General features: G+C 34.7%; 1 protein-coding gene across 9 annotated transcripts in view; it reads right to left on the bottom strand.

Moving 5' to 3' along the window:
* The window catches only part of DNM3 (dynamin 3), a 670943-nt gene that overhangs the window by 473921 nt on the left and 180605 nt on the right, over window positions 1–16417 (bottom strand). For all 9 annotated transcript variants that reach the window (XM_074222020.1, XM_074222018.1, XM_074222019.1 and 6 more), the window contains exons 3-4: window positions 5418–5567; window positions 3927–4130 (exon numbers count right to left, since the gene is read on the bottom strand). In XM_074222020.1, the coding sequence (XP_074078121.1) occupies window positions 3927–4130; window positions 5418–5567 (354 nt within the window). The remainder of the gene's footprint in view (window positions 1–3926; window positions 4131–5417; window positions 5568–16417) is intronic.

Genomic DNA, 16417 nt, shown 5'->3' with positions numbered 1-16417 from the left:
CTCCAGGGCGAGTGCTCTGTCCACTGCACCACCTAGCCACCCCAGAACTCAATTTTTAAAGCAATAAAACCAGGCAATTCTTGGAGTAAAAGTTTCTTCACTATGTACTTCTGTACTTCATTTCCATTTCCTTTTACTTCCTTAAATAAATTGAAATTTGTCTAAGCAATTCTTTTGCTAAGAGGAATATATATATGTGTGTGTGTGTGTGTGTGTGTGTGTGTGTGTGTGTGTGTGTGTGTGTGTGTGTATTTTAAATTTTAATACTTGCCATTAAAGATACTCTATTACTATCATAATATGTCTAGGTTTTGCTTTTTTTTTCATTTGCTTATAAACCACAAAATGCTGGTGCAATCTGGTCTTTTTTTCCTTTTATTTCTCCTACATTTTTTTTTATTTTATGGAATAAAACAAGTATTTCCATGTCATAATACAATAAAATGATGATTACACATGAAAGTGCAAACCTATTTCTACAAATTGCTATTTTAAAATATATATATATATATATATATACAATAAATTTATCATGGAATTTTCTTTTTTCCTCTCTTCCTCCTACCCTAAATTTATTAGACATAAATTGGTGTGTATATAATATGTGTGTATATATATATATATAAATAGATATTTATGTTTGTAAAATTATTCATGACATACTTCTGTTTATCAGTTCTTTCTCTGGATGAAGACAGCATCTTTTTTCATGTCGTTTATAGTTAATTTGGGTATTTAAATAGTCAAGTAGTTAAATTAGGTATTTACAATAGTCAAAATGATTTATTCACTCAAAGTCATTCATAAAACAATATCGCTGTTACTGTATATGGTGTTTTCTTGGTTCTCATTTTGCTCTTCATTATTTCATATAAGTATTTCTGAATTTTTCCAAGATCACCAAGCTTATCATTTCTTATAACACAGTAGTATTCTATCACAATCATACCACGACTTGTTCAGCCATTCCCCAACTGATGGGCATCCTTGCAATTTCCAATTTTCTAACACCACAAAGAGAATTTCCAAAAAAAAAAAATTTAGAACATAGAAATTCTTTTTGCTTTTTTCCTGATCATCTTTGGAAATAGACTTCCAAGGTTTTTTTTTTATTCTGTACCATCAACTCTGTTATATTAGGGTTATTCTGAATACATTCTACTGCTTTAGGGTAGAATTTAAAAATTCTTTTTTTTTTGTTTCATGTAATAATGAGACTTTTACTTTTTATGCTGTGTTTCCCCCTGAAATGTTCTTCCATTTGTCCATTGTGTTAAGGGATGCTTTAAAAATATTAGCACAACTATAGGCAATATGGTGCACAGCAGCATATAACACCCGTAAGCAATGATAAGCAAGTTAGGGATCTACCTAACTATATTTTACTTAGTCACTTATTACCAATTTGTGCACAAAAAATAAAGTAAGAGCTATTTCTAGTTCCTGTACTGCCTAATGATCCTCCTCATAGCATAGATATGAAATCTACACTAGAAATATTTGTTTCATCATTGAAAAATAATCATCCCTATGTAATTGCTCTTTACTTTCCTGACTTAAATTTTAAAACCCTGTAGAGAAGGGTCTGCCCTGTGTATCATGTATCCAAACTCACAAAGACCAGACAAAGAATAGTTTTGGCATGTTTGAAATAAACAAAGGAATAAAGATGTGTGTGTCTTTCCCCATTTGTCTATTTTCTCCTAACATATAGTCTTTTCTGTGCCCACCCAAAATAACCTCCCACTCTGCATTCCAGATCTACCTGAACTCCACATTTTAGCTAACTTTTCTGTAGATCATAAGGTTAAATGAATACCTCAAAGGCATCAAGAATGGTAAATGATGAAGTATTTCAAAAGGTCTCTTTCTCTAACTATTCCTTGAAAATATTTCAAAACTAGACATGAGCAAGAGAAAATGCTGCTAAATGATAGGAAATCTTTTTCTTAATGGAAAAGTGGTAGGAAGTAGATTTAATGATTAATATGTGCCCTCTGATATTATTTTCATTAACTAACCTAACTGTTTAATAAAAAAGTAAATAAAAAGTCCATACCTTTTGCTTTCACTTACTAAACATTCCCCACTTCACCTCTGAGGCACTCAATCTAGAAAATGATCAATCAGAGAAACTGCAGTTTCTAAATAGAGAGATTCCTATACTATTTAGAGTTAGAAAAGAAATTTTTTCTTATTAAGAATAAAATGTACTTTTTAGCAAGTAAAAATAGTTATTAATTTTACTTTCTACTAACTAATAATGGTGCTGCCAATATGTATCTTATTGATATGGGTATTGTTTGGTGGATTTGGATTTCCCCTTCATTTCTTTTCTACAGTACAAACACCTGGCTTTAGGGAGATGCTTCTTAACAAAAAAGACTATTCGTGCATTCATGCATTGTAAGAATATCTATATTTGTACTTTCTTTTTGTTCTCCTGGACTTGAAGGAAATCTTCCTATTTTTTTTTCTTTTGAACTAGTTTGATTCAAGATATACAGAAGGAAAAAGCCTATTAGCTTTTTCTATCTATAAAAATGTCTTAGTAGAGGATGGTTGAGGTAAACAAATGGTTCCTGGGAAATTATTGCATCAATCAATGTATGCTTTTATACTGCAAAAATCTTTTAAGTGCTATAATCTTTTCTGGTTTTGTTAAGAAATTCTTTGTATTAGAATAATAAAATGTATATAAGGATGTATAGTAAATAGTGGGATATTAAATGGAAATAGAGATATAAGTATGACTCAACCTACTTTTCTCTTAATTCCCTGATGCAAACATTAAAACATCAAATAGTAGATAATTAATAAAGACTCATTATACTGAATTAAACAGAAGGAAATCATGAGAGACTTTATGAAATGCCTGGTTGGAATCCAGATATACTATGTTAAGAGCATTTCCTTAGTCTAATAGTCTAACAAGTCTTTCATTTAGTTATTCTATTTATATTTTAATTAAAAATTATTGATTAGGTGTCAAACTTGTGTTTCATGCTAAAGACTGGGAAAAAATTAAAATGATTATATTAAGATATATGCCCGCTTTCATGGAATTTGCATTCAAGGAGTAGAATAGGACATGTACATAAGCAATAAAATGGATTTGCTATTTTATAACCATAATGCAGATTTAAAATAATTAATAAATAAAATTCAATGTATTATGTGAAATGTCAAAGAAAGAAAAGATAATTTTTCAATAGAAGGGTTCAGTGAAACTTTCACAGAGGTATTGACTAAAATTTTAAAAAATAAAGATGAGACAAAATAGAAACCAACTTGTTCTTATTGAATACATCCTATTGGCATTAGTCAATCACCAAATATTTGTTAATCTCTACAATGTGCCAGGCACCATCTCAGAGTTTAAAACCAAGCCAGGGTAATAATGTATATAAATACATAAGAAATATGAGGTAATTTTTGAGGTGATGCCACTAACAGATAGCAGAGAGAACTGGTGATCAACTTTCCTTTTTCTAAATGTTACAAACTATATAATCAGTAATCCCTGAATCTAAAGTTAACAGAACTAAAATATTTCTTAATTAGAAACATATAGATCATTTCTTTTTATACAGAACTCTATTTGAATTATTTTGTTGGAATAATACTTAATACTAGTTGAAACAGATTAAATCATCAGCTGAGACTTGGAGACTTTTGTCTTTTAGATATCTTGATTGATAGAATATTTGATGAAATAGGATTTTATCTTTACTATTTAATTTTCCTCTCGACCACCGAAATGTCAATTACCAAAAAAAAAAAAAAAAAGATTAACAACCCTGTGGCCTAGATTATCACATTATTAACAAAAGAAAGTATTTGAGTTGAATCACCTTCACATAGGGTCATATCTTTGAAATCTGATATCTAAGACTGAAGTCTTACCTTAAGGGCCAAATACTCACCTTGAGGGTCAACTTCTTTAGCTAATTTTAGGGCATCTGAGTTGGCAAGATCTGTGTTTGCAGGTGTAACAGCCAAAATCAGACAGTTTTCTCGAGTGATAAACTGCATAATCATTTCTCTGATCTGATATTCAATGTCTTGTGGCTGATCCCCTACTGGCACTTTAGTGATTCCAGGCAGGTCAATAAGGGTTAGATTTAAGACTGTAGATCAAGAAAAAAAAGGAGTCTTACTTCTATGTTCTGTATGAAAAGGAAATTGATCATGTAAAGTCATTTGATTTCTTAGTGAAAAGTCAAAAAGATCTCAATTATCCCTTTCTGAATAGCACTGTTAAATAGAGATAAGTGACTAATCCATAATTGTTTTGCCAAAACAATTCCTAACACAATCTGAAAGGCACTTATTTGCTTGCCAACCAGCTTTCCCTCAGGACTAGCAGAGTCAAAAAGACGGGGAAGGGATTTCATAATTAAAACACCCAATATATGCATATGGTAACTGGCATGTAATATCAATCCATAATGGTGTGAAAACACTCAGACTAAGGCTTGTCTTTCTCATCACAAACACCATATGTTATTTGTAATATGTTTAGCTAATTAGTCAAATGGAAAGCTGTTTTAGACACTCATAGTGTCTTCAGGTAAACATATGAGAGTCATGAAGCTTATATTTGGGGAAAGAAAAACAATTTCTAAGTCAGTGAAAAATTGACTTTGACTCAAATCAATTATCCTGTGTATATATAACACAAGTTAGCACACATGGTAAGCATTACTGAGAAATTATAATTGAGTACCATGTCAATCATGTAGTAGAGTTGGTAAAGTATAAAGGTGATAAAAAAAAAGGATTATTTCCAACAAGGCAATAAATTTCACAGCAGTGGAAAAAAATCTTAATTTATGAGTTCTTCTGATAACATGGATCCAAATGATGGCCACTGTCACAAGAATACAAATATAGAGAGTCATAGAATGATAAAGGAAATCCAGTAAAGGCAGACCCAATCAGAGAATTTAATAAACACTAAAGATTTCTGCTAGAAGAAAATTACTAAAGTATGCAGTGAATTCAGGTCATAGATTTCAAAAGTTCAAGATAAATCCAGAGAATTTTAAACATGGGTGTTAATCAGTTCAGGGATAGATATCCAGTGGGGTGTAGGGAGTTGTTAGCTAGGCTTTGGTGAATATGCCATTTTTATAAGAAACCCTAAAAATTGCTGTGGAACCCCAAGGAATTTTATTTGAGAGGAAAGAAAATGTCTTAACCAACTAAGAAGTTTAAAAGGTAAATGGAAAATCATTAGGGTTGATTTTTCCCATGGACACAAGCCATTGATTTTATATAACCAGATTTGTGAGGCAAGCTACGTCACAAGGAAAGGAACCCCCCTTTTAAATTTTAAAGTACACAATATCGGTTTAAGACCATAACACTAAATGATACTGAAACTTCAAAAACATTTAAAAAGAATGACTTACCATGTGGAGAATAGACTCGTAAATTAATAGGTATCGATGAAATGCCTTTATTCATTCCTGTCACTCGATCTGTTTCTGCTTCAATCTCTTGACGAACTTCATCAAAATCTGTAAACTTCTTTCCTTTGCAGTGTAAGAATTCGGCATATTCTACAAGAATGAAAAAAAATATTCTAGTCCATTGCCTTTTTAAAATTATTTCAGTATTTACAGTATTTGAATTAGTACTTTCTTCACTAATGAAAACTGTGAACCCTCTATAATGTGATAACAGTAATGACAGCTAACATTTACATTGGGCTTTCAGCTTTAAAAAATTCATATATTACATAAATTTATCCACTATGACATACATGTTTAATACAAATATGAATACAATTGTGTATACATACACAAGTGAATTTGTGTAGATACATATATGAAATCCAATCTGGTTTTATTCTCAGTTCTTTTCAGTTGGTATTAAATATTGAGTCTGAGAAAGATTAAATTACTTGCCTGACTTGCAGAGATCTGAGGCAAGATTCAACCTCACCTCTCTTTCTGACTTCAAGTCCAGCACTTCACCAATTATACCATCTAGTTGTCTCAATGGAGACAATAGTCTTAGAATGTTACAATGGCCAAAAAAAGATTCTACATGTTTAGAATAATAATGTCAATGATATACCTAAAATTGAATATCAAATCTTCCCAATACTGCCTGTATAGCCAACAAAGTAGAGAAGACAATGCATTCTATACTTTCAAATTTTCATGTAGTCCAACTAATAGCTGTAGTGGAATATTCCCTAAATAATGTGGCTTTAGGAATGATTCAAAAAGAATACACACCTCTGAACTAAAACCTAAGAAATTATTATCAAAGAAATTTTTAAAAGCATATGCATCACAGTTTAATCATCAGCTCTATTAAATCTTCTTTAAGCCATCTATACTACAAAGTGATAAAAAAGGTGTAACTCATCTGAATAATTTTAAAACTTAAGAAAAGAGGAATGAATGGGAAAACTTCATACAATTAGTTTAATAGAAGTTATAGAAAACACTATGAAAATAACCCACAAGTTACTACCAATTCATAGAATTAGAATATAATGTTCTTCAGAAATCAGACTAGATTTTTTCCCCCAAAAGGAAACAATTACCTGCAAATAACTTTCAAAATTATAAGGGGTTGGAAAGACAAGAAGTTGAGATAAGAAAAAAAATTTAAATGAGTAAGTAATTGGCAGAATACTGACTGCTTATAGGAACAGAATTCTCTACTGTATTGTGAATTTCTTATGGACTTCCAGAAAAATACAATTCTAAAGGACTAAAGTCACAAAGAGTCAGACACAAATAAATATGGCTGAATGAAAAAGAAAGATTGGCCATCTTAAATTTAAAAGTTTACTATAACTTTAAGGAAGAAAAAAATAAAAGAATAAAATCCTTTAAGTTTCCTGAAACTGTTACACTAAAGAAGAGTTGTAATGTGAGCCAATAGGAGAAATTGCCAAGCAAAATAAATCACTAAACATAAAGTACAATGATATTTTTACAAAAAAATTATTTTTATGCAAGTAAGTGATGTCAAATAGACACTGGATTCCTGCAGACCACATATTAACTAAGGAAGTCACAAATTAATATGATCTATGCTATTTTGTACAATTGATGCATTTTGTTAAACATTTACCAATTACATTTTAATCTGATTAGGGCTGTATTTGAGGAGTTTTATGGGAAGAAAGCAGCCTATGGGCCACAAGTTCAACATCTTTGTTATTAACTATGCTAGGCTAAGTAAAATATGGCATAAGAACAAAGAATCCTTACGTCCATCCAAATAAACTTCCCTGTAACTTCTACCCACTGATTCTAATTCTGCCCTCTGGGACCACTAAGAACTTAGATTCTCTTCCTACAAATCTAACATAATTTCAAATGGTTAAAGAAAACTATCCTTTTATCATGCTTTCGCAAAACAAGGAGAAGAGAAAGCATTCCCAGGGGAAGGAACATAATGGACAGTGGACATTGGAGAGCTCCTCTAAAATCCTACATTTCCAGAGGAGGGCCAAGGCAGCCACCTCATAATTTTCCACCTGGCTGCTTTTCTGGACTTACTGTCTCCAAAAACAGTTTCCTGCAAGATCACAAAAATTTATCATGTCCCTGAACTTTATGAAGTCCCTCCTTTCCCCCCATTAGATTGTTAATTCTTTGAGTTCAAGGGCTGTTTTTCTTTCTTTGTATCCTCAGCACTTAATCCAATGTCTTATATACTATATATATATATATATATATATATATATATATATATATAGTTACTAAATATTTATTGATTTATTTATTGACTGTTATCAACAGAGTAAAGGGAGGAGAAATCGTATCACATTCCTCTTTTCTTTCCCTATTTTCCTACTCCTTTTTCCTTTTTGGTCTTATTTTTCAGGTCACTGAGTAGCAATTATAGATTGCTCTCCTTGCTCTCCAATGTTCTTCACTGAAGAGAGAGTTGACCACTCTCCAGGTCAAATGAAGTTATACCTAGAAAAAAGAAGTTTTGTCCTTGAGTAATGTAGTAGGTAGTCTACCCTGGACTTGCTAGACTTTATTACTAAACTGTGAACCAAAATAAGTTTTTCTATATATAAAAAAATAAAACTGTTATTTGTCTAAAATTAATGAAGATCACTCAAGATGGTAGAGAAAAAATATACTCTAACTCCCCTTCTCTCCCAACTATCCCTAACAATGTTCTAAAAAACGGCAGAGCTGCAATTTAAAAATCCAAGGCAAAATGTATCACTTTTCCAGATGATATACAAAAGTAGATAGTGATAGATCTGTGGACAATAGGAATAGGTCTAGTTAAGAGAGCACCATAAGGAACGTTCCACTGTGGCAGCATTCTGAACAAGGTCCTGGGGGGGGGATTATAAAACCAGCAAAGATGAGTAAGATACAGAGTAGGAATGAGAAAGATTTCAGTTAGAAACCTCACTAGATCACAAAATCAATATGGAAGGGAAAAGAGTGGTGGATGAGCACAAAGATGCTTCCATTCCTGAGATTGTGGACTAGGACTCAGAAACTGAGCACTGTCTAGGTGACTGTGATTCTTGAAATGGAGTGGGGGTCTCCAATCCAAACTTCATCCTGATTTGAACATTCAGCCCAGAGAACTCAGGACAGGGATTAGTCTATAATTCTGTTGCTCTAACTCTACATAAATTGTCCAGCTACAGTGACTCAGTCAAGGGGCCAACTAGAAATATAACAAGGAGCAAGTCCACAGTTAAAATGCTACAGCAAAACTGAAGCCAGGAACTTACAAAGCCCAGACAAGAGGGTTGTGATCATACTTCACTCTGGATTAGACAACTCTGGGTATACTGAAAGTAAAAGCATAGCTTGTCTATGAGATTAGGTAGAATTCCTAGAAGAATGAAGGAGGAGCTGTTTGGGATTTTTTCAATGGTTTTATAAATGAAATGAAATCCCTGATGGAAATCATTGGAAAAATGAATGAGAGATACAAAGAAAATATTTGGAAGGAAAATTGAAGCTTAGTGAAGCTTACTCACAAAAGGCTCTTTGAAGATTAGAATAAAACAAATAGGAGAGAAAGCAATATTGAAAGCAAAAGCAAAATACAGAAAAAATAAGAAAATATAAAATATCTCATATAAAAATAATTAAACTGGAATATAGATAGAGAGGTGATTTTAAAATCACTTGACTACCTGAAAACCATAAAAAAAACAAAATCAAAAACCTAGACATCATATTTCAAGAAATCCAGTAGAAAATATGAAAACACAAAAAATATACTGGTTACCTCCTGAAAAATAAAATAAAATAAAACCCCCATGAAACATGGGCAGGAAGCAAGGGTGGAGGAGGGCTTAAGGATAAAGTTAATGAATTCAATTTTGGACCTGTTGAGTTTAAGATGTCTAGAGGATATCTAGTTCAAAATGTCTTAAAGATAACTAGAGATACAAGATGAAAGGACAGCATAAAAGTTAGGGCAAGATAGATAAATGAATCATCAACAAAAAAATAGTCATTAAACCCATTGAAATTGATGAGATAACCAAAGAACAATAAGAGAAGGGTCCAAGATAGAACTCTATGGATACTCCAGTTAAATGGCATGATCTGGATGAGGATCCAGCAAAGGAGATTGAGGAGTGTTCTAAGGAGAATGAGGAGAGTTCTAGAACCTAGAGTGAAGTAATTATTAAGGAGGAAAAGATGGTCAATTGTGTCAAAGGCTGTAGAAAAGACAAAAGAAAGAAGTCTGAGTAAAGTCCATTGGATTAGGCAACTTTGTAAGAGAAATTTCAGTGGAATGATGGAGTCAGAAGCTGGATTGTAATGGACTGAGAAGATAAAATAATGTCTATTGTAGACAGCCTTTTAAAGAAGTTTACTTATAGAAAGAAGAGATAGAGGACAAAGTTGGGATGGAAAGATAAAGTGATGGTTTCTGAAAGATGAAAGAGATGTGAATATATATGTTGACAATAGAAAAGGAGTGAGTAGACATGGAAAGATTGAAAATAAGTGATGAGTGGTGATGAAAAGAGAGGGGAGAAATCAGTTGGAGGAATTGGTTCTGGTAAAGAAGTGAGTCATGTGAGGTTTGAGGAGAAGAGATTCAAAGGTTTAGAAGAGCTCCTGTGGAAAGTGGAATGGTAAGTTGATAAAGGAGGTATTGCTGAAGCATGGTAGGGTGTAATCAACAATATAAGGGGATCAGGAACTCAAAAGAAGAAATGTTGAGTTGAACTGATTCATCAAAGGATCAAGATGGGAAAGGGGGAGTGAGTGACATGTTTAAGGAAGATGATCTAGGAAAGAATTGAAGAGTTAAAAAGTCATTGAGGACAAAGTGTAATATTTGATATGGAAAAGGAGAAAGAGAGAGAGAGAGAGAGAGAGAGGTAGGGGGAGAGAGGAGGAAAGTCAATCAATTATGGTCTTATAAGGGGATTTCAGAATTCATGATACAGGAGTATTGAATTTATGAGTGGTAGAAATATCAAAATCATATTTGTATATGACTGAGGTAAATTGTAGGAGGTCATAGGACATGAATAAGTTGAGAAACCAAATGGTTAGTGAAAGTCAATATGCATGTTGAAGTCCTCAAGTAGGGAAGTAGGAGTGGGAAGGAAAGAAAAGTTGTGAGCTAGGTATGGAACTCATTGAGGAAGGAAGGAAAATAATTTCTGAGGAGAACAGTTTCCAGGACTTGGACTGAATGAAGGATTTCAATTGTATTTGCCTCAAAGAAAAGTTTATTGAGTAACAGAAATAGGAAAAGTAAAAGTGGCAATGGGGAACAAGGAGTCCAACTCCTCTGCCTCTACCAGTAAGTGGGGGGCAGGGGGGGAGGAATGAAGAGTAACTAGTACTGGAAAGGATAGCCTGAGAAGCTGTGACATTGGGAAGAATCCAGATTCCAGTGACAACTAGAAGATGAAAGGAGTAGGAAAGGAAAAGATTAAGAATGAAAGGAAGTTCATTGCCTATTGAACAGGTGTTATAGAGGACACAAAAATGGAAAAATGTGGGTAATGTTTACTTGAAATTTGGAGTGTGAGGGTTGAGAAGAATAGGAATAAAGAATCTTATGGTGGGGGATTGTAAATGGTTTTTGTTTGATGTCCTATAGAGGATCAGAATCAATGAGATGTATAAATATAACCAAGTGTGAGAATGTTCAGCATTAAGGGGCAGCTAGGTGGTGCATTGGATAGAGCACCCACCGTGGAGTCAGGAGGACCTGAATTCAAATCTGGTCTCAGACACTTAATAATGACCTAGCTGTGTGGCCTTGGGCAAGCCACTTAACCCCATTGCCTTGCAAAAACTTAAGAAGGGAAAGAGAATGTTCATCATTGAGTGGAAGGCACCACTCCTCTTCCAAAAGGAATCTAGAGGGCACTATGAGAGAAGAGGCACCTTATCAGATGGTCAAATGGAGGGTCCAATTTCACTACTCCTAGTTCTTGAAAATCCTAGAGAAGAGGCAGGAAATAGGATATCATCTGGCAATTCAAGTCCCATTCCCTACCAATTTTCCTTTTCCTCTATGCTCAATGGACAGGCTCAGCAGAAGGAAGACCTGAGATCAGAGGGAAGGTTTCTCTTCTTTGCAGTGGAAGCTCTCCACACCATAGCTAGGAGAGTAGTCTGGCAATAGGAGGTAGAAGATGCCTTGTGCTGACACAAATAGGAATCCCTTCCAAGGCAACCTAATCCTCCCTCAAGAAATACTTGCAGCAGGAGATGGAAGGCAGAGAAAATTTTCACTTTTCTTCTCACCTGGAGCTCAACCTGGCAAAGCTGGAAATGGAAGTCTCCAGAGGCAGGACAAAGTCACTTTGGAACAGATGGAATTTGGCAGACTTGGCCCTTTGCCACCTTCCCTCAGAGGACATGCACAGTAGGAGATGTAATGTTCAAAGTAATAGAAGAATACTCCTAACATGGAGTAAGAGCTCAATTAAATGCCCATTGTTCATTTGACTGATGTCACTCTTCTTTTTATCAAAAAGGTATTTTACCATCCTTTCTGACTTTTATACATGTCTTTCAAAAAAGGCTAACATGGCTAGCTATTTCCCTAAGAATTATCTCTTTTGTTTTCTCATTGAAATAATTTGTATGTCAACAGAATTTCATACTTTAGCCTTCTATTCCTCTTGGAAAGAATTACTTTATAAAATTCATATCATAGGATCCTATCATTTGGAAGAACTCTTTGAAAATCACTTTCCCAAAGTCTATGGTATTATGCCTGTTTTTCTCCTTCAATATAGATTGTGAATTCTCAGGTGTACTGAAAACTTCTTTCTAAGGTTCTCATTGTCACATCTGTGCTCTCAAATATCCCCTTTAGGCTTAGAAGTTGGAGTCTCAGAACAAACCCTGTATCAGCAATACAGCCAGGACTGTATTTGAAAGGCCTTTTCATTACAAATTTAGCCCTAAGTAGAAAATGAATCCCTTGCCAGTTGGAGATGGTACCAAGTGCTACCACAGGATGCCAGACACCAAGGGAAAGGACATGCAGTAATACACACTCTCCCCAGCTGATTCTGGGGAAATCAGAGCAACAAGGAAAAGACATAGAGGCAGACACATACTGGAGTTTCAGCCTCAGGAACTACATAATTGAGCAGTGCTTTTTCAAAGTCTAAAGACTTATTACCTAGGACAGATTCTAGTTTTGTTAATTATCCAATCTACATAAAGGCATTAAAGAAAGCAAACCTATTTAAATCTATCAGCAAATTATAATCATTATCCTCCTTAGATATCCTGAGAAATATCAAATTCTTTTAATATAGACTCCTTTTAAAAATACATTTTATTCAGTGCCCTGTCATTGCCTATTTCACTCATAATTACATTCAGACAATTGTTAGTGATACCTGAGAGACTGAATTTACCTGTTTACATTAAAATCTCTAATTTACATTATTAGTCCTATTTTGTATTAGTATAGATCTTCAGCCATTCATTTTATTACTGCTTTTTTCTTTAAACATGATCTCTCATGCAGTTCCCCACCTCTTGTCCCCAATGAAATGGCCTATATCATGCCTATTAACTTGGTGGTACCTGGCTTAATAGACCCAAGAGTCAGATACAACTTAGATGACTCAACAACAGCAACAACACAGAGATGCTGTATGATCATTTAGTTCTTTCCAGTTCATCAATACCACATTGGCTACACTTCTATCTCTTCCTCATCTTGATCCTTTGGTGAACCAATTCAACACTATCCTTTCTTCTCTTGAATCCCTTGTTCCCTTACTCTGTTGCTGATATTCTCTTGCCAAGCCTCAGTCTCATACCAGATCATTCACTTTCTCATATAATAAGATGGATCTTCTTGCCAGGGAAGCCCTTTGGGGAAGGAAGGAAGAAAGGAAGAAGGAAGGAAGGAAGGAAGGAAGGAAGGAAGGAAGGAAGGAAGGAAGGAAGGAATGGAGGGAGGGGGAGGGGAGGGAGTGAGGGAGGAAGAAATTTAAGAATTTTTCTAGTGAATACATAACTTATCAAAAGGTAAAATGAACTGCAATGTAAAAAAGAATTAAAGACAAAGGGAATTATAGACTTATTTAGCTAGTCAAAATTAAAGTATCATATTTGACTTTTTTGCTTTCTTTTCACTTCAAAGTCTAGTCTATATGTTTAGTATTAGTCATATCTTTCCTTTCCTTTATATTTTTAATGCTACCTGACTCTAACTTCTCATTGCTCTTCACCCAAAATATTTTGCTGAATTGAGTTCGACGCTTATTAAGCATGACATAGTGAAAAAAAATTATTGAATTCAAGATTAGGTGCAATCTCTGACAATTAAAGGCTCTATGACAATGGACTTCAAATCTCTCTGAGACTCAATTTCTCTACCTATAAAATTCAATACCTATAATACTTTACCTCACAGGGAAGCAATATGACTCAAAATAATTTGTTGGATTAAAGTACTTTATAAGCCTCAAAGCACTAAATGTTAGCTAATATTATTCATACCTATTCTGCTCAATGATAACAAAGCCTTTTAACTAGTTTCCCACCTCTAATCTTGAAAGCTGTCTAAAGTATCCTTCACACTGTTTTACCATTAATTGCTCTTTCTCATTTCCTATCCCCTCTCTTTCCCCTCCACTGATTTTTTATTATTTTCTTTTTTCTTTTTTCAATCTTAATTTAATATTTATTTATTCTCATTTTATACAAATAATTTTTATACATTAATAAAATATTCTTGTTTAAGAATAAACAAAATGCCCCCTCCCCCAAAAAATATAGACTCACTTGAGCGATAAAGTAAAGAGGAGAGAAAAAATTAAAATTAAAATTAAAAAAATAATAGTAATAATTGTAGGTATGGCCAGGTGGCGCAATGGACGGAGCACCAGCCTTGGAGCCAGGAGCACCCAAGCCCATATCCGGCCCTGTACACCCAACAATCACCCAGCTGTGTGACATGCAAGCCACCCCAACCCTACTACCCTGCATAAACCAAAAAAAGAAAAAAGAAAAAAAAGACCTAAAATAAAATAAAATGGTAATAATAGTAAGTTCAGCTGGATGGCGGACAGAGCACTGGCCCTTGAGCCAGGAGCACCCGGGTCCGAATCCAGCCTCAGACACCCAATGATCACCCTGCTATGCAGCCCCAGGCAGACCACCCAGCCCCATTTGCCCTGTACCCCCCCCCAAATAATAAGAATAAATTTGCTTCAGTCTTTGTTCCAACACCACCAACTCTGTCACAGGTGGATCACATTCTTTATGGTAAGTCCATCACAAAAGTTAATTCCATATTTTTCCACCGTTGCCATTGCTGATCACAACTCCCTCTTTTCTTATTTCTCCACTACTATGTACTATATTTTCTCTCTCCTTTCACTCTGACTCTGCTGTAGGGTACTTGAGTGACGCAGCAGACAGATCCCTGGTCCTGGGGCCAAGAAGCCCTGAGCCCACATACCACCCCTTAGGCCCAGCGTCAACCTGGCCCTATGGTCCCAGACAGGCCATCCAATCCCAGCCCCTTGCAAGAAGTAAAAAAGAAAATGTGTTATATCTGACCACTCTCCCCCCATGGTCCATGCTCTCCTCCATCACTCATACCCCCCCTTCCCCCTGTCCCCTCCTCTCCTTCTTACTCCAGATGTCTATACCCCATTGAGTATATATGCTGTTCCCTCTCCTAGCCACCTCTGATGAGAGCGAAGATTCCTTCATTCCCCCTTGCCTTCCCCCTTTCCATATCATTGCAATAGTTCACTGTAATAAAGAAAAATCTTATTATATGAAATATCTTGGCCTTTCCCCCCTCTCCTTTTGCTTTCTCCCATTACATTTCCTTTTTTTCTGTTGACTCCATTTTTACACCATGTTTTATCTTCAAATTCAGCTTTCTCCTGTGCTTCATCTATAAAAGCTCCTTCTACCCGCTCTATTAACTGAGAAGATTCATATGAGTATTATCAGTGTCATTTTTCTATGCAGGAATACATGCAGTTCATCATTAAGTCCCTCATATTTTCCCCTTCTCCTCCAATCTCCATGCTTCACTTGAGTCCTGTATCTGAAGATCAAACCTTCTGTTCAGCTCTGGCCATTCCAACAGGAACATTTGAAATTCCCCTGGTTCATTGAAAGTCCATCTTTTTCCTTGGAAGAGGACATTCAGTTTTGCTGGGTACTTGATTCTTGGTTGTATTCTAAGCTCTTTTGCCTTCCAGAATATTATATTAAAAGCCCTACAAGCTTTTAATGTAGTTGCTGCTAAGTCCTGTGAGATCCTGATTGCAGCTCCACCGTATTTGAATTGTGTCCTTCTGGCTACTTGTAATATTTTCTCTTTGACCTGGGAGTTCTGAAACTTGGCTATAATATTCCTGGGGGTTGGTTTTTTGGGATCTCTTTCTCGGGCAATTGGTGGATTCTATCCATTTCTATTTTGCCCTCTGCTTTAGAATATCAGGACAATTTTCCTGTAGTAATTCTTTGAAAATGATGTCAAGGCTCTTTTCCTGATCATGACTTTCAGGTATTCCAATAATTTTTAAATTATCTTTCCTAAATCTGTTTTCCATATCAGTTGTTTTTTCAATGAGATGTTTCACATTTTCTTCTATTTTTTCATTCTTTTGATTCCTGATTTCTCATAAATTCATCAGTCTCCCTGAGTTCTGTTCTTTGTCTGAAGGATTTGTTTTCCTCAGAGAGCTTTCTTATCTCTTTTTGCATCTGGCCAGTTCTGCTTTTTAAAGCATTCTTCTCCTCAATAACTTTTTGAACTGTTTTATCCATTTGACCTAAGCTGGTTGTTAGCATGCTATTTTCTTCAGCATTTTTTTAGATCTCCTTGACTCCTGCTGACTTCATTTTCATGTTTTTTCCTGCATCTCTCTCATCTCTCTCATTTCTTTTCCCAGTTTTTCTTCTAACTACCTCATTTG

The sequence above is a fragment of the Macrotis lagotis genome, chromosome 2 (genome assembly GCF_037893015.1).
Source record: "Macrotis lagotis isolate mMagLag1 chromosome 2, bilby.v1.9.chrom.fasta, whole genome shotgun sequence".
In the NCBI taxonomy this organism is placed as follows: Eukaryota; Metazoa; Chordata; class Mammalia; order Peramelemorphia; family Peramelidae; genus Macrotis; species Macrotis lagotis.
Note: the sequence above shows the minus strand (reverse complement) of the source record. Positions and strands in the feature narration are given on the sequence as shown.